Raw genomic sequence first — 17,533 nt, 5'->3', positions numbered from 1 at the left:
ACCTGCAGAAGGCCCGCACGTGTGTCAGGGCGCTGCGCCCAGCACCGACCAGCCGACCAAGCACCGAGCCATACATACTTACATACCACTACTGTACTACGCACCATAGCCAACGACTTCCTCGCCATTCTCAACATCATCACCACCACTACCACCACCACAACCATCACCGCCCAGCTGTCATGGCCGCAGCAAACCCACCACCCCCGGCACCGGGACAACAGCAGCAGCAGCAGCAGCAGCACATCGACACGCTGCAGAGCATGCTCAATCTCATTGTATGCGGCCGCCCAGCCATGCCCCCTTCATGCGTGTCCTTGCTCACATTCTCTCACAGTTTCTCCACTCTGGCCGCTTCCTCAAAGAAACCCAGACCGGCGGAGGCTCCGGGCGCATGAAGCAGCAACTGCAGCGCGTCGTGCCACATGCCACCGAGCGCTTCCACGATGCCCTCGACGAACTCGAGAACGAGGTGCGCCTAGCGCAAATGGTGCTCCGGCGCGACATGGCATTGCTGAAGCAGGACCGCAAGAAGAAGGAGGCTGCCGCGAAACAGCAAGAGGTGGACAAGGCGAGGCTTGCCGCAGAGGCCAGAAATCCACCCCCACCCACCAACGACGCGCCAGTCAAGGAAGAAAAGGCTGCCACGCCCGTACAGCTCGAGCCGCCAGCAGCACCAGACACATCGGAGCAAGTGACGTCCATGGAGACGGATATGGAAGCCGCGAAGAAGGACGGCGGAAACAGCGACCATGACAGCCAAAACAAGAAGGCACCCTCACCACCCCAAGACTCGACAGACGCAAATGCCCAGCCACCCAAAGATCCGCTATTCGATGGCACGCCCCCAACCAACAACCCCAATGAGTCCGACTTCGATTTCGATGCCATGTTCGGCGATGCCATGGACACGTCCGACCAAAATCACGACCACGACATGATGGATACCTCGGGCGATATTGACTTTGGCCTCGATAGCGGCAACGAAGGATCCTCCCTCCTACGCGGTCTCGAAGACTTTGCCAAGAACAGCGATAATGACAACAACAACAACAACCAAACATCCACCATGAACATGGACTTTACAATGCCGGACTTGTCAGGCTTGGATTCGAACACAAATACGAACACCAACGCAAATGCCGATAGCACTGCAAATACAACTGCCAAGCCAGCACCAGAGCCAGAGCCTGCGCCAAAAGCAGATGAGCCCAAACCTGCCGCACAGCCACCACCGCCCCAAGAGAACAAGGCAGAAGAGGCGACGACCAATAATAATAACAAAGACGACATGATGAGCACCATGGCTGCAGACGATCTTGAGGACCTGTTCAACATGGACGACTACGCCAACCCCGAGCAATCTTCCTTTGACGATGCCTTTTTCAATTTTGAATAATTAATTTTGGTCATGTGTTATTCTTTTCTTTTTTCAATCACAACGATGCATTGATCATGGCGTTTGGGAGGGTCTCTTTTTTTTTCTTTTGATACCCCAGGTATAACATGGAGACTTCAGGTCGATCGATTTGCGACAACCACCAGAAAACCTCACTTCAATGTGTGAATTACTACTACGAGATATATTCTAAATACCTCCTGCACATCTTGCTGATTCCGATATTTGATTCACGAAAAACCCATCTTCTCGTACTCCCCTAAAAACCCAAATCCCGTTTTACCGGACTATACCCCGATACGCTTTGTGATCATCATCCAAACTACCCCGCCGAATCTGCCTTTCCTCCCACCACCCGCTAAAGCTTAATCTCTCCCTCGAACCCATTGACGTGCATAAAGTTTGCCCGGAGCGGAGTCACACTAGTGAATCCTTGCGCAACAGCCCACCCATCATTGCCCGGCTCGCTCTCCTCCACACTCTGGTACACGTCCTTGAACGACGGCGCCCACTTGAAGTGCTTGTGCGTATACCTCATATGTGGCTGTCCAGATGGCGTGTCTTGTCCTGAATCCGTACCGCTTGCTCCACCGGCAGCCTCCGAGTTAGACTTGAGTTCCTTCTTGCCCAGTTTCTCTTCCTGCTTGCGGATTTGGCCTTCGATGTCCGCTGGCTTGTCGTCGGCTTCCGAGGGCACTTCCACCACCTGGAAACAGCTGCCGCTCTTCCATGTGTTCTGCAGCATGTTTGTCCATAGAACCTTGCGCTCTCCTACGTTCTCCACCAGAGGTACATTGACAGTGTACAAGTGTGTGTTCTTGTCCCAGTTGTCCCATAGGTATTGTATGAGCTTTGCGCTGAGCTCGCTCGCGCCGCTGATGATGTTGGCATCGTGGTTGCGGTCGAAGAAGGCGTAGCTGACTGCTATGCTCTTCATGCCACAAACAGCTGCCTCCATCGCTCCGCCTATGGTACCCGAAGAGAGGGAAAATATCGCAGTGCTATTGCGGCCGTAGTTTGGTCCAGATACAACGAGATCGATTGGTCCACGCTCGGTGAAGTAGTGGTATAGACCAATCTGTATACATGAGGCAGGGGTCGAATCAACGAGCACCCATTCTTCCTCATTCGAAGAAGGCGGCAGAGGCGAGTTATGAGTCGTTCCATGGTTCGTGAGGCGACCATCGGCGGTAGTTTGGAGGGGTTCAGGTCGATAATATGTTGGTGATATCTACGGCCATGTTAGACTGGGCGGTGACGACGAATATACATTGCAAGCATTGCTTCAAACAGATAAAAGATATTCATACCGACTTGCCAACAAGGTGTGCCTTGCCTATCCAAGATCTCTGCGTGTGTGGGAGAACAACCGACACGGTGTGGCCATACTTTTGCAGTGTTGACACCAGTGAGTGCACGTACGGCGAAGATTGATCTGATGGTGGACCATCATCGTTAGTGACCTACTGTTTAATCAGCTGCTGCCATTGGCTACTGTGAGACCTGAAACAACTTACAAGAATATGCATCTTTTTTTCTGAGACCTAAAAATGGTGTGTTTAGTGATAGTTTGTTGTGGATGTGAAGTTGAAAGATGTAGTGGGGCAAACACGGACAAGTGACGTGCGCAATCCAAGGTCCCGATGGTCGGAACCGCCTCATGCTCGGCCATTTGTAGTCGCCGCCTCCATCTCTACAAACGCTGTTTAACGCTGTATTGTGTCTTTGTGTGTCGAATCGTCTTATCTAGCAGTTTCAATCTTCTCACTTAGGTATTTCTGCACGATGATGAAGACAAAGTTGATCTAGAAGTGATCGTGGTACCTGCGCTATGGGTAGATCCGTTGGTGTTCCCTGCATTGCGCCGGCAATCACCGCTCGTCGCAATAGGTAGTGTACGTTATCTCATTCACACTCTGGGAAATGAAAATTGATCCGAGGAGTCAATCTTTCAACAAAGCCTGCCGAGATAAGATCGGGTTTCTTGTCGCATCTCCATCCTCAAGACTTCAATACGTTGCTTGAATTCGGAGGGACAGCAATGGCCCCCCTTCCGAGCTCCGCACCACAGCCGGCACTTGGACTACGACACTGGGAGCGGGGACTAGGCTTGCCGGTTCGTTTAGCCTTGTGTAGGTAAAACGCACAGCGTACATAGTATTTCCCGGACGCGAAAGTGTAGAGCCGCAAGTCCCCTTGGCGGACTACTATTTTCGGTCTTTGGTCCTTCGGATCCCCACCGGTGGCCGCAACACCGTGTAGACCAACATTCGAAAACGGAGATATCAAATGCATTTATATAGATGCTACAACATGAATGAAACTTAATCAAGATACCCAGTCACATTTTCACTTATTCATTACGATCAGTCTTTGGATTTCTTCAAATCAAGAAATCAAAGCAAGCACTTCTATAACATCTCGACTATCAATATTTCACCTCCACAAAACAAAACTCCATAAAAATGGTCGTCACAGTTCCCACCGCCTCCCTTGAGGGCCAAGTCGCCCTCATCACCGGCGCCGGCCGCGGTATCGGACGAGGCTGCGCCATCGAGCTCGGCAAGCGCGGTGCCTCAGTCATCGTAAACTACGTATCATCAGAAGGCCCCGCCAACGAAGTATGTGAGATCATCCGGGGCTTTAACAACGGCGCCAAAGCCGTCGCCATCAAAGCCGATGTGAGCAAAGTCTCCGAGATCCACCGGCTATTCGAGGAAGCAAAGAAGGCCTTTGGCAAGATCAACATTGTCATGAGCAACTCCGGCACCGAGAGCTGGGACAAGACCGAGGAGATTAGCGAGGAGAAGTACGACCATGTTTTCAACTTGAACACGCGAGCGCAGTTCTTCGTTGGTCAGACGGCATACAAGTACATTGAGGATAACGGCCGTATCATCCTCATGAGCTCCATTGCTGCCGGTCTTCTCGGTGTCAAGGATCACGCTCTATACAACGCTTCCAAGATGGCTGTCATTGGCTTCATCAAGGCTTTCGCGACGGACTTTGGAAAGCGCGGTGTTACCGTTAATGGTGTCGCGCCTGGTGGCATCAAGTCGGACATGTTCACTCAAAACGCATGGCACTACATCCCTGGTGGCACTCCTGAGTGGCCGGCGGAGAAGATTGAGAGCCTCATGGCGAGCCACTGCCCGCTGGGCAGGTGTGCGGTCCCCGAGGATGTTGCGAGGGTTGTGGCTTTCCTTGCTTCTGAGGATGGCGGTTGGGTCAATGGCCAGGTGCTTACCATTTCTGGAGGATCATCTCAGTAAGCGTGGTGTCAGAAGATGGAGTGAGGGGGTAGATATGATTTTATGATTGACTAGTTCTGGAGCATGTGTTTATGACGATGAAATAGTTGTATGCTAGCGCTCGAACAAAAAAATTTGACTATTACCATTATCTCCTGTGCAAGACTACTCTTCTTATGGCAGAGGAGTGTAAATCGCCGATTAGCAAACAATACATTTCATGGTATTTGTGGATTATCACAAAATGTGACAGTACCGCAAGCTCGACAATAACATACTGGCAAATTTGATCTTGATTTTGATGTTTAATACGAAAGTAACGTACTTTCGAATACAGAAGCCAACATAGTGATGAAACTAAAGAAAGCCACTTTAGCCTTCCACAACATACCTGAACTGTTTCCAGCACAATGACTTCAATACTTCGCCACCGTGATATACACACAATATATACAGGGTAAAATCGATAGCAGGTTCAGTGTACAGTAATCACAAACTTTTCCTCTTCGATATCACATAAATCTGTTAACTATCTGTGTTAGATTTCCTTCTGATCACCTATGAAAACAATCTCACTAGAATGAAAAAATTGTATAATGCCTAGCACATGTATTGGGTATCCTTCGAAGATGCGTACAATACGCTCGCCATTTACCAGAACTCGTGCCTCAGATGCTGGGCTACTGAGCTGCTGCTCTTACTACAAAGACTAGTGTACAAAAGTATTCGTGTGCCTCATTTCCTCGTGGCATCTAAAAGCCGCAGCATGTACGTGCCAGATCGCTAAACGCCTCAAAAACAAGAACCTACAGTAAAGGCAAACGGACATGTAAACAAAATCATGGAGCCATAGCAAATAGGCATAGGATGCCTCAGACAGAAGTGGGTTCTTCGGGCGTGCCACCGACGCCCTCACTCTCTGCTTCGGGGCTTTTGTGAGCAGACCTAACACTGTCTTCCAAGAACCTGCCTTGGTTCTCATGCCCATCGGTGTCTTTGGTGGCGGTACCAACGACTTCTTCTATCATGGCCGCAAAATCGACAGTCATGCCACCCACATTCATCTTCAGCAGTGTGACTGCGTCGGGGCCATTGCTGGCATCCATACCGGAGCGCTTGGAGTTATCCTCCATGGCTAACAACATGACTTCATTGTCAAAGATGTTCTCTCCATTCCACATTCCGGCGGTAGATGTGTTGGGGTCCTCATAAAGATCGAAACCTAGACTCATGGACCCCGTTTTTGAAGGTGAGCTACTCATAGGCATGTCGCTCGACAAGAAATCGTCAGCCAAGAGCTCGCTGAACTGTGCACCAGCATGACCAGGAGGTGTGAAGATAGGGAATGAGGAAAAATCAAAATTTTGAGAAGGCGATGAAATGGGATGGTCTGATAGAAGAGCATTGAGCTGGCGTGTGAATGGGGTGTCCGGAGCAGCAGTCGCCGTACGGTTGCCTCGAGGAGTAAATGTGCTCCGCGAGGGCGTGGTAGGAACCTCGCCATTTTCAGTACCTCGTCTCGGCGTCAGGGCGGCGCGCTGTCGAGTACCAGGAGTAGGTGTTTTCAAAAGATCTTCAGCTATCCGATCTTGCTTCGGCGTTGTCTTAGGGGAGCGGGAGTCTTCGAAAAGGTGGTCAAGCTCGTCAGTCTCCAATGTAGGTGGAGGTGGGCAGTTCTCCTTATCGGGGTTATCCTGCTCAACGACAACTGGTTGTACTACAGTCCGCTCGAACCAGTTGGTCTTTTTCGTCTCGCAAGGAATACATCCATCATGCCCTATCCCAGCGTTCTCGCATCGGCCGCATGGCCGTTCTCGGTCGCAAGCTCTCTTGAGTTCTTTACACCGTTGGCAACGAGGCTTTTTAGGCGCGTCATCGTCATGTGCATGCACAGGAGTAGCGACAGGACCAGTCGCCTGTTGAGTCAGAGTCTTGCGCTGACTTTGCTTCCGAGGCGAGGGAAAAAGCAATCGTCGTGTAGGCTTCGGTGTAAGATCTTGTTCGAGATTGATGGGCAAAGCCTTGCTTCCTCTGACGCCCGCAGGACTTGATTGCATAGCTCGTCTGAAAGCAGCTTGGGCATTGTTGACATCCATTTCACATGCTCCGAATAGGGCCTTGGGTGGTGCCATCTCTCCGTCGTATGTTCCATCGACTGATTTCCCGCCTAGCTCCTGCTCGGCTGGCATAGTAGATTCTGTCTCTGGAAAAGCGGCGTCCGACATGAGATCATCACCAACAGTCGATTTGGAGCGTGCTCCAATCTTCTGTTCTCGCTTGCGCTTTGCTAGTCGCGCAGACCTGTCCCATACTTTTTGTGGCCGCATCGAAAACTTCTTGATAAGCCAAAGTCCGCATGGGTTACACAGATTAAGCTCTTGGAAAGCATCACCAGATTTCGCCGCCATCATGTCCTTATCTTGACGTGTCAAGTTGTTTTTGAAGATGCGGTACTTTGGCTCGCCATCTGTCTCAGGAGTTGGTTCGATTACCTCGTAGGCAATGATGTCTGTACTAGCCGAATCAGTGGACAGTTCAATGCCACTAGGCGAACCATTCTCCACTCGAGTGTAGGCTTTTCTCCAAGTAGGAGTATCGATTTCTCCGCAGTTGACACAATGCGGTGGCATTTCACCTTTCCTGATGGCAGCGTCCAATCGGTCTTTGATATATCGCTTCCTCTTAGCACCAGAGCCGCTTCGAGTATAGCCACACTCTGAGGGTGTTGGTGCATCCGACATGGGTTCACCCGTTCCAGACCAAGTTTGCGATCTAGGAAGTCCTCGTGCCTTGGGTTGCTTAGGTTGTTTCGTTGGTAAATTTGGCGTGGCGGAACGGCTGTATACTTGCGCTTCGCTTTCAGCGGTGGGTGAGATTTGTGAAGCAATGCCATCGGGTGACCCAGCAGTAGAAAATGTCGCATGCGACTTTTCCCGAGTCTGAGCTTTTTCTGCAAATCCAAATTGGAATGCGTCCCCGGTAGGAGGTCGTCCGCGGACCGAATTGTGGTCGTGCTCATTTATTGCCATCCTTGATAGTAGATCACTTTCGCTTTTCGGATTTTGTCCCTGAAAGTATACACAATTGAGAAGATCCTGGTCCATGTTTTCGAAGTCGAACGGCTGAGTACTGCCCATATCCATTTCAATACTTTCAGTAATTGGTTGAGCGGCTGATCCTCGGCGATATTGCGCTGCTTCATGGCGTGCCCACGAGCCATCCCCACAGTTCATGCCATCAGTGTCCCGTCCCATGGGAATATCACTAACAAAACCTGAATCGTTGAGGGGTAGTGTTGGTAAGTTTGGACTGGAAGGAGCAGGTGATATAGTCCGCCGGGGTGCGATTGGTGGTGAAGAGGGCATTTCATTCGGTGTCTCACTTGGGCTTCCTTCTCTTTCGTCTGCTGATTCCATAGCATTGTCTGAAAAGGTACTAGGTTCGTAAGGGGACATGTATGGCCGTCCTCCATCCATCGATGCATGCCTCAGAGCGCTTGGTGCGGGGGGACGACGAGCACCTCGCTGTCCTAGTTTTTCGCCTGGACGAGGAGTTGGTGCGCGCGGGACCATGTCGGCGGCAGCCCCAGCAGCGTTGAAGCTTGGTTTGAGAAGGCGTACCGATGCTGCTGTACTAGCGGTCACTCGGAGTGAGTCATTGTGAGCAGTCAGGGGCGTATTCCTCGGTCTCGTGGTCTGTGTGATTCGAGCCCTCTTCTTCGGGGGGCCGTCGTCTTGCGGTTCCACAACATACGGATCACTAAATTGGTATTGTTGGGTTGGTGGTGGGGCTTCGCTACGGACAGAAGCCCGTGATGTTGGACGTGAAGGTGGATTATATTGATAGTGATGGAAGGAAATGGTGCTCATGGCGGGGCTAGAAGGTCTGGTTGGTTGGGACATGAAGGGCGTATTCGATTGGTCGTAAAATGATTCGTTACGGACAGGCTCCTGCGAGGGGCTTTGGCGGGTAAGCATCTGGTGGAAAGGCTCAACACCACCAACTGAATGACGTGGCGAAGGCTGAGCAGAGTGAGTCGTAGTTGGCTGGGCCAGGTGACCAAGCATAGGATTCTCTTTCAGGAAGTCGGACCAGGCGTTGTAGTCAAATCCTTCGGGCATCATCTGGCTGAGACTATGATACCGCTCCATATTCTCCACATATTCTTTCTGCATGCACGTCGGAACAGGCACCAGCTTCAACTTGACTTCTAAAGTCTCTTTGATACCATTCGAGAAAATGCCAAGAATATTTTTACACACGCGACCTGTAACCATGGTTTGGGAGTCCTTGGCAGGAGCATTGGGTGTCGATGATGCAGAAGCTAGAAGCCACGATAGCATACCCTGTCCAACAAGCGGTGTTTCGTACTCGGAAAAGTCATAAGCGTACACGGTGTAATCGTGTCCTAATTTGGCTACAAGCTCAGGACTGTGGCGGTGAGCAATGCGTCTTACATGACCAATAGGAGTTTGCTGTAGCCTACCTTGCAGTTACAATAGCTTGAATGCATGTCTTGAGTTCGATGACTCCCACCTCGGTAGTCTCGTCCAGCGAAACGACAGGAATGTTGAGGACATTTGGCAGACGAGCGAGACAGTTTGATTTGTTCTGATCGTCAAACGTATACAAGACCTTGACTGGATGAGAGCCGTGTTAGATCAGAGCGTGATGATGAACTGAATCTGTTTACCTCGCATTTGCCGGCGTGGGATCTCGTCCATGACGCCATCCTCGGCACCAGCAGCAGGAGTCGAGGCATGCTGCGAGGCACCCGTCTCCGGCGTAATACTCGAAGGAGTCGACATAGCTGACTATGGGCTTGACGAAGGATAGACAGGCCGTGCCGTAAAAAGAGGAAAGGGCGCCGGGGAATGGACGGGATATGATCAATGTCGTATCGCGATCGGTGGCTGGCGTGCGATCATAGCGGACGCGTTCTTAGAGAACAAAGAAGCGAGACTAAGATCGAGTGGGAAGCAAAATTGGCGGGGGGAAAGGGGCCCGTTATGTATTCCGGTAGACGCGAGATGCGAAACAGGCACCAGCACGCGCAGATCGGCTAGGAAAGGGGAATAAAAGGGTGTCGTCAATGATGTCGTGTGCAATCGAAGTGAAGATGGAGGCACGAGCTTAGAGGTTTCCAGCTACCCGCGCCGCGCTAACGCCGGGAGAGGGCAAAGACGCGTGACGCACCATGGATCTGACCCTATAGCCCCACTTTCTGACGCGTACTGATTGGCCCGGTGTCGGAAAAACTGCAGCCCGCACTTCATCTCAGCCAAGCTCGATCACTTCATCGCCCTGCCTCACCATTATCGCCGACCGCTCCACCTCATCCAAGCTCGTTGCCGTGGTGTCCTCCCTCTCTAAACTAGGTCAGTCTTTCCGCCACTGGTCTGTGCACTTCTTTTGCTCGACCCAATCCTTGCGCAGTACCTGTTCGAGCTGCAAATCAAAATTCGAAGGCAGAAGCTGAGGACTCAGTTTGTTAACAGCAATTAGTAATAGAGGTTCTTTTTCTTCTAGATCCGCGCTTAGTACCCCATACTCCCTGTCAAAATGGTCGACGCGAAGATTCAGTGAGTAAAAGCACGCAAGCTCCAATAGCAAGGTCAGTACTGACACCTCACAGGGAGCTTCTTTCCAAGCCACGCTCCGAGTTAACGTATGTATCCTCCTGTACTATTCAATGGTGCAAAGAGGCTAACGTTTTCTACTTAGGGAATACGAGGTCGCGCAAGTCGAAGAGCATGAGCTCACCACCGGTCCTCTTTCTATTCTTCAGACCGCCGTCCGCTCGCGCACACAGGTGCTGATTTCGTGCCGAAACAACCGCAAGATCCTCGCACGCGTAAAGGCTTTTGACCGCCACTGCAACATGGTCCTCGAGAATGCCAAGGAGATGTGGACCGAGACGCCACGGTTAGCCAACGGTAGCTATGGAAGGAAGGTTAACAAGGATCGCTTCATTTCCAAGCTGTATGTCTAAGATATCGTCACGTTTTTCGCAATGTACTGACTCTGTATAGGTTTCTCCGAGGCGATTCCGTCATCCTTGTCTTGCTCTCATAAGAATCTGGACGCGACTTGGTGTTGAGACGGGAGTGCAAGATGGATGCACGCAATTTAGAGTTCGAATGCATTAAAAGTTATATAATCGACGCCGCGAATTCGGCGATAACCGCCGAACGAATCAAAGAACGATACCCATCAACCTTTACTTCTTCAATCCATCACTCAGGCCCAGCAGAAGTTCTGCAAGACCGTGCGCACCAGGGTCGGGAACTTCTTGGAAACCTTCACCTCCAACGTACACCGTCCGCCCCAAGCTCGCTTTCATTCCTTTCGTTCCCTGCGCTCCTCCCTGCGCCGCTGCAGCTGCTTTGTCGACATCTTCTGTCTTGGATAGTGTCTCAATGAATGGATACAAAGCATCCATTAACGTTCGATCGCCGGGCTTTGCAGGCGTATACTTGCCAAGTGCTTTTAGGGATGAGTCGAGAGCCTTGGCCCAAATTGTAGGAGTGACGGGTTGAGGGAAAGAAGGCGAATCCTTTCGTAATCCATGGGCTAGTGCATTCAAGAAGATGGCGTAAATTGCGCCTGACGTCCCGTCCATTGCTACTTCAACCACTTGAATGATGTTGTTTACGAGGATCAGCAGATCATCTGTTTCCTTTGCCGTTTCGAGCATCTTCAGAATTGCTGTTGGATGTCAGCATCAGGCAACAGTGCACATGTGATCAAGACCTTACCTTCTGCGCCACGTTTCAGTCCGATTCCACAATCGCCATCTCCTACAATCGTGTCATATTTAGTGACATCAGGCTCGGCAGCTATCAGTCTGTTCAGTGCAGTTGTCAATACTGACTTCGCTTGGGTGTAGTTTACTATCCGACGTCAGTGCGTGATCTATGTTGTGTTGTGCAGTACTCACTTCTCAAATCACTGGGCAAGACTTCTTCTTCGTCTACCTTTTCTTCATTTTTCTTTGCCTCGTCACGTCTTGCCCATGTGCTACTACTGATTGCTGCAGCCCAACCACTCGCCTCAGCAGGTGCATCGAGTAACTCAAGCATGGAAGCGCCTAGTGATTGTGTATCGGTGACTTTGAGCATGCTGATGCTAAATCCGAGTCCATTCAAACTGGTCATGAAAGTACCGGCAAGTATGCGCACAGGTTTGATTTTGAAGTTGTTCGCCAGTTGCTCGACAACCTCGTTCGTGATACCGCTCAGCTCGAGCGGACTGACTCCTCCTAGGTTATTGATCAATAGCACAACCTCGTCCTCTGCATTTATAGAAGAGAAGCTTCGATCTTTGTCTGCGACATCGAGACAGTGGGAAAGCATGGTTTTCACGAGACCGGGAAGATCGGTAGATTTGCGCTCCGAGCCAGCCTCATTATGAATGCCCATCCCGATCTCGACTTGGCCGTCTTTCAACTCATCCTCTTCAGGCTCTCGGCGGCCTGGTACGTGGACATGTGCTAGTGAAGATCCAATTGAGACGGTATTGTCGGCGACGAGTTGCGCTACTCGCGTTACATCCTTGAGACTCGCTCTGCATCTTGTTAGTGAAGCTGCATCTTCGCTATTACTCTGATTGGCATTGTTCCATACCCTTTTGCTGCAAGCGCTCCAGCAATTTTCTGAACAAGCACGGTTCCGGCGATGCCTCTTCGCCCTACTTTTCCACCCTTGGCCCGCCCTACACCAGCGTCGTCACCCACAACCACCATGTCGGCCTCGATGCCAGCAGCACGTGCCTTCTCTACGGCCATACCAAAATTCAGCACGTCGCCGGTGTAGTTCATTACAATCACGAGGACGCCCTTGTCTTTCTGAATGCGATGCAAGATACACCTTCGTATTTGCTCTGCGCTTGGAGATGCAAATATAGTACCTGCTACCGCGCCGGAAAGAAGTCCTGCGCCAACGAAGGAAGCGAAAGAAGGCTCGTGGCCGCTACCACCACCAGAGACGATGGACACCTGTGACGCGCCATTCTTGCGATATATGATCTTATTCTCGATATCGCATTGCACGGACGGATTCGTCTTTGGGATGCTCAGAAGCGCTGTATTGACCAGGTGCGTAGGATCGTGAATAAAATGTTTTACTGAGTACTGTTAGTTGTTGACGCGCAATTGCACTATGCTCTTGTTCGAATTTGACGCTTGAATACGTACACGACATGTTTATTTATATTGATATATGAATGGTTCAAATCAATGCGCGACAAAGAGCAAGAAAGTATAGAGGAAGGGGGAAACCAAATTTTATTAAAGAATTCTCAACTTTTAGTATCCGATCCGACGACACCTCATGAAAGCGCCCGTCCGGATCGCTTGTTCTTCTTGTCATTTGACGTGTGCCGATCTGCCAGGTCCCTCTTGGACGGCCCCGAGAGTCCCAAGTGGGGTCGCGCAAACAAGAATGTGAGGGGTAACTAGGGTTATGGTGGGGTTGTCGGGTTTTGCCCCAAACCCCGACCTGCCGGCAGAGGCAACGGCTTCCTTATTCTGGACTTTCCGGTCCCCAGCTCTAGATTCTTTTTCTTATTCACTTGTTGAATTGCTCCATCTGCTCCTTCGCACAGCAGGCACTCCGAATGCGGATGCGTTTCCTTGTTTTGGATCAGGCCAATCGGAAGCGCATATTGAAGCCATTCGACATTTGACCCTAACAGAGCAAACACAATGGATTTACTGCCATCTCAGCCATCCATCACAGCTCCGCTATACGTAATGAGTACCGACACCCTGAGGAGTACAAGTAGTAATTGTTCGATCATCATATTCAATCATTTAGCACACCCCGCGAATCTTGCAATCAGGACACGCCCTTGACGATTTGCTCCCACTGACTGGCTGCTTGACAACCTCACAGCCATGGAAACAACACTCTTAGCGAGCCATGCACATCTGCAGGCAAAACTTCCATTGATTCATATCTGTGCTGATTGCACAAAGAGATATGGTGGCAGATTTACAGCCTCCTAGCTAGCAATATGCCCAAAAGCCTCGTCAAAAAACTAACCCGGTCATCTGTCGCCTTTCGACACGCTACGCGGAACTACACTCAAAATACACACAATAGTTCACTCTACACTCTACCATATGAGATTATCCAGCACATCGGCACGTTGCTAAGCTATGCGGACCGTGTTTGCTTCGCATCAACGAGCTATAAATATGCCGATGCCCTTTTCGCTATCTGCGATCCACTGGGCGTCAAGCAACTGCACGTCAAAGATATCAGGAGCAGAATAAGAAGAGACCATTTTTACGGTAACGACTGCTGTTTTCAGGCCTGGATTGGACGCAGAGTTGGTATGATATACTGTGTAGGATGCAGGCGGCCGCATGCTCGCTTTAGGTTTCCAGAGGACACGATGGCACAACCACGACACTTGCGCAAATGCTTCCGAGCAACCGATGGTCCCTTTTTCATGTGTCCACACAACGAGTTTACTTTCTTGGAAATGGCTAGCCTATTGCGAAAGAATGCGAGAAAAGGTCGTCAGAACAAGTTTGGCGACTTTTTCCATTGCATCGAGTGCTACGAGCTTCCGCATCAAAGACGCCGTCCAGGTAGATGTTTACATCCTCCAATGCTATCTCTTGTTCCCAAAACGCATACAGTTACTCTTCGATCAAAGTTTCTGCTCCTAATGGTACCCTAGGCTGTGCCTGTCTCGGTTCAACAAACGAAAGATGCACTGGCTCTTCTGAACCTCAAGATCTGTCCCCACATGACTGCTTGTGATACAGAAGCAATCGAGCGTATGGTGGGGGACCGCCAGGAGATCATGATGGAAGGTCGCTTCTCAAAGCGCATTAGCATTGACTGTAGCACTTGCCAAACAACGTTCAGCATCAAGAGAAGGGTCCCGTTCCACGAGGTTGTGGTGGAAGTTGAGCGAAGGCTAGGCCGGGTCAAACGGGAGGGCGACCCAATCTGGAGGGCGCATCTACCGAGGAAAGCCGGCACTTCTTGATACCGGGGCTATCTGATACCGGCTGCAACTAAAGGCCGTGTAGTTTGTCTCCACCAGACCTTCGTGAGTCATTGTGCGCCTGAGAAAACGTGTAATTCGACGTCAGTTGTGTATGTGTGGCGTCAAGGGGGGCGTGAGACTTTTTTTGCGGGCTGGATGGTTCGATGGTTCAATGTCTCGGGTATTGACTCTAGTGCTGGCAGCCGAATGCAAGGGACTGGACTAGCGGAACTACGTAGCGCCATTGAAGACTGCCTTTCGATTTCTTAGTACAGAAGCGCCTTTGCTAGTGTGTAAATAAGACAAATCGAGGTTGCTTCGCATCTGCTAGTTTGCATTTGTTTCTTTGAACCCGTGTCCCTGACTTGTCTGCAAATGGCCTGTTTTTTGGACGTATTCTGCCGCGAGAATATAGTTTTCAAATCATAAGTTTCCAAGGAATACTCAGTAGACATGTCGTATTCAGGGCTTGTTCTGACCGGACTCTGCCCAGATATATCGAGCCAAACGGATGGTGGGATGAGAAGAATGACAAGGTAGTTTTTTTCCTTGCAGATGCCAACATCACGACATGCAGAGTCAAGAGTCGCGAGTATCAAACAACAAATATAGCGCCGAATATGTAGCTAAAGCAACGGAATACGAAACGGCGAAGAGAACCATATGTCCCCATGTTAACCAATTCCGAGAACGCCCGTTTGTGACGATTGCAAAGACCCTTGTTCCCCAATTGATCAACCTCGGCAGATCAATCACCTCACGAAATCGTCTTTCATCACAACGCGCCCGATCAGCGCCACCCTCCTAAAAAGACTTCACGGCGAGGCTGGCAAGCGCGGGCATTCCGTTCGCTAATTTCCCCTTTCAAAAACCCCCCCAAAATAAACTTTCGGGTAACAACTATTAGTAAACAACCTCCCCAAGTTGCAAGTGTGCAAACAAAATAAGCGGGCGTCCCATGGCGCACTTCTAGACCTTCGCGTATCAGCCGCGCTCTTGTTTCCAGAAGGAGTTTAATTAGTACAACTAAAAAAGGGGTTCCGGGTGAATGTTTCTGAGGGTCTGGACTGTAAAGAGAGACAATTTTCCCGGTTGCGGAAAGCGAACATTGATCTTGTGACCTGTCTTTTCTTAAAGGAATAGAGGGCGTAGCGTGAGATGAACGGGGATGGTTTGGCGCTACTGTTTTCCCTTCCCACTTGGAAGGAATCTGGGGTGGCTTCAGTAGGTTAAGGAAGTAAAATGTTAACTATGAGCCTTGACATCCGGTGAAGTAAGTATAAACAAGTCATGGGTTCCGAGGGGGCGCTTCGTAGCTATGCGCGTGAGAGAAGGGGAAGAGAGAAAAAGGCGCCTTTATTCAGTCGCGTGTCGTGAATACCAACTAGTTGCTTCTAGCAAGTAGCACTATTAGTAGTACTAAATTGATTTTCAGCTCTATATACTACCTCTACTTCGTTAGGAAGCCGGCTACCCCGCCTGAATCGTGATAGGGCTTTTCCTCTTTTCCCAAGGACCCTTGCGATGGGTTCCCCACTTTCCCGATTAATTGAGGGAATCAACAAATCGCGGATACTTTTCTCCATATTCCTCGGTAGTCACGCGGACGGGGCGGTTTTTGCGCTTTAAGTCGGATTTGGGGAAGGGACCAAAAAGCCACCCGGTACAAACTCATCTGTCCTGTTTACAGTAACGCCACTTGCTGGGCGAGAAGTTCGAGATTTTTCGTGTGTGCTATTGTTGTCTACTCCCTGACTTGGGTGAAATCCTTGTTCTTAGTTATATAGAAGTGCTGGTACGCGCTCCCTCCCATCATGTCGTCGTCGTCGTCGTCACCGCCGTTGTCTTCGTCAATAACTACCACTACCACTACTCCTGTCGCAATGGCATATCCCGGTACCGCACACAAGTACTCCAAACGCCGAGTCGCATTCGAGCACTCATACCTTAATCCTTTTGCTGATGCGCCAAATACCATTCTCTGGGTAGGCGGTCTGGGCGATGGCCTTCTTACAGTCCCTTATCCGTCTGAAATCGCAAAATCGCTTCCGGATAATTGGGTCATAGTAGAGGTTCTGCTCGGCTCATCCTACCGCGGCTGGGGCACTAGCTCTCTCTCGCGCGATGCCCGCGAGCTGGCGGAATGTGTCTCGTATTTCAAGCAGTTGCGCCCAGGCAAGAAGATTGTCGTCATGGGCCATTCTACGGGGTGTCAAGATATAATGGAGTATCTTGTTGGCAAGGGAAAAGAGAAGCGCGAGGCACTCGATGGTGTTATTCTCCAGGGTGGAGTCAGTGACCGTGAGGCATGGGAAGATTTCGCAAAGGAAGGAGAGAAAAAGGAGGCGTTGGAGCAAGCTATTAAGCATACTAAAGAATTGATTGATGCAGGCAAGGGAAAGGAGATTTTGTCAACAGAGGACAATGTTGTACTGAAGGAGATGGGAGGGCCCCTCAACGCATACCGCGCGCATTCGCTGCTTGCAAAGGGCGGCGACGATGATTACTTCTCAAGCGACCTTTCAGACGAGCAATTCACCAAGACTTTTGGCAGGATTCCCAGGACCACACCAGTATGCTTCTTACTCGGCTCCGAGGACCCATATATCCCTGATTCGGTCGATAGAGAGGCACTCCTAGAGCGATGGACGAAAATAATGCGGGGAAGAGGTCGCATTGTCGACGACGTGGATGGCGGTGTTATTCCTGGTGCTCATCATAATCTCGAAGATGATCCCGAACATGTTGTTGAAGACTTGGTGCAGAGAGTTTGTGGCTTTGTTACTGGACTCGAAGAAAGTCGAGCGTGGAAAAATGTTGGATCGCATTTATAATTTGCATTGGACTTTTTTCTTCTTTCCTTCACCCCGAAATGCGT

General features: G+C 50.4%; 8 protein-coding genes across 8 annotated transcripts; 5 read left to right on the top strand and 3 right to left on the bottom strand.

Annotated features, from left to right (window-relative positions):
* Positions 1-182: 182 nt before the first annotated feature.
* Positions 183-1,399, top strand: COCSADRAFT_163841 (uncharacterized protein; the record flags this gene model as incomplete). The annotated part of the gene is made up of 2 exons (XM_007705653.1): positions 183-278; positions 338-1,399. The coding sequence occupies 2 exons, from the start codon at positions 183-185 to the stop codon at positions 1,397-1,399; spliced, it is 1,158 nt and encodes a 385-aa protein (XP_007703843.1).
* Positions 1,400-1,757: 358 nt separating this feature from the next.
* COCSADRAFT_29737 (uncharacterized protein) lies at positions 1,758-2,928 on the bottom strand (the record flags this gene model as incomplete). The annotated part of the gene is made up of 3 exons (XM_007705372.1): positions 1,758-2,630; positions 2,710-2,862; positions 2,917-2,928. 3 exons carry the CDS (start codon positions 2,926-2,928, stop codon positions 1,758-1,760), a joined length of 1,038 nt encoding a protein of 345 aa, XP_007703562.1.
* A 735-nt stretch (positions 2,929-3,663) lies between these two features.
* Positions 3,664-4,929, top strand: COCSADRAFT_40154 (uncharacterized protein). The gene has a single exon (XM_007705435.1). It carries the CDS (start codon positions 3,865-3,867, stop codon positions 4,669-4,671), a length of 807 nt encoding a protein of 268 aa, XP_007703625.1. The 5' UTR covers positions 3,664-3,864; the 3' UTR covers positions 4,672-4,929.
* A 319-nt stretch (positions 4,930-5,248) lies between these two features.
* On the bottom strand, positions 5,249-9,640 carry COCSADRAFT_184305 (uncharacterized protein). Its single transcript, XM_007705652.1, has 3 exons — positions 9,344-9,640; positions 9,137-9,290; positions 5,249-9,081 (listed from the first exon to the last, which is right to left on the bottom strand). Exons 1-3 carry the CDS (start codon positions 9,456-9,458, stop codon positions 5,523-5,525), a joined length of 3,828 nt encoding a protein of 1,275 aa, XP_007703842.1. The 5' UTR covers positions 9,459-9,640; the 3' UTR covers positions 5,249-5,522.
* Positions 9,641-10,212: 572 nt separating this feature from the next.
* On the top strand, positions 10,213-10,725 carry COCSADRAFT_163837 (uncharacterized protein; the record flags this gene model as incomplete). The annotated part of the gene is made up of 4 exons (XM_007705651.1): positions 10,213-10,232; positions 10,286-10,318; positions 10,375-10,632; positions 10,683-10,725. The coding sequence occupies 4 exons, from the start codon at positions 10,213-10,215 to the stop codon at positions 10,723-10,725; spliced, it is 354 nt and encodes a 117-aa protein (XP_007703841.1).
* A 145-nt stretch (positions 10,726-10,870) lies between these two features.
* On the bottom strand, positions 10,871-12,851 carry COCSADRAFT_29733 (uncharacterized protein; the record flags this gene model as incomplete). The annotated part of the gene is made up of 5 exons (XM_007705371.1): positions 10,871-11,358; positions 11,409-11,543; positions 11,591-12,216; positions 12,276-12,774; positions 12,845-12,851. 5 exons carry the CDS (start codon positions 12,849-12,851, stop codon positions 10,871-10,873), a joined length of 1,755 nt encoding a protein of 584 aa, XP_007703561.1.
* Positions 12,852-13,665: 814 nt separating this feature from the next.
* On the top strand, positions 13,666-14,699 carry COCSADRAFT_193195 (uncharacterized protein; the record flags this gene model as incomplete). The annotated part of the gene is made up of 3 exons (XM_007705650.1): positions 13,666-13,987; positions 14,013-14,248; positions 14,341-14,699. The coding sequence occupies 3 exons, from the start codon at positions 13,666-13,668 to the stop codon at positions 14,653-14,655; spliced, it is 873 nt and encodes a 290-aa protein (XP_007703840.1). The 3' UTR covers positions 14,656-14,699.
* Positions 14,700-16,538: 1,839 nt separating this feature from the next.
* On the top strand, positions 16,539-17,489 carry COCSADRAFT_163835 (uncharacterized protein; the record flags this gene model as incomplete). Its single annotated transcript, XM_007705649.1, has 1 exon — positions 16,539-17,489. One exon carries the CDS (start codon positions 16,539-16,541, stop codon positions 17,487-17,489), a length of 951 nt encoding a protein of 316 aa, XP_007703839.1.
* Between the last annotated feature and the right edge of the window lie 44 nt (positions 17,490-17,533).

This window comes from Bipolaris sorokiniana (genome assembly GCF_000338995.1).
Source record: "Bipolaris sorokiniana ND90Pr unplaced genomic scaffold COCSAscaffold_14, whole genome shotgun sequence".
NCBI lineage: Eukaryota > Fungi > Ascomycota > Dothideomycetes > Pleosporales > Pleosporaceae > Bipolaris > Bipolaris sorokiniana.
This window is presented reverse-complemented; position numbering and strand designations above follow the sequence as displayed.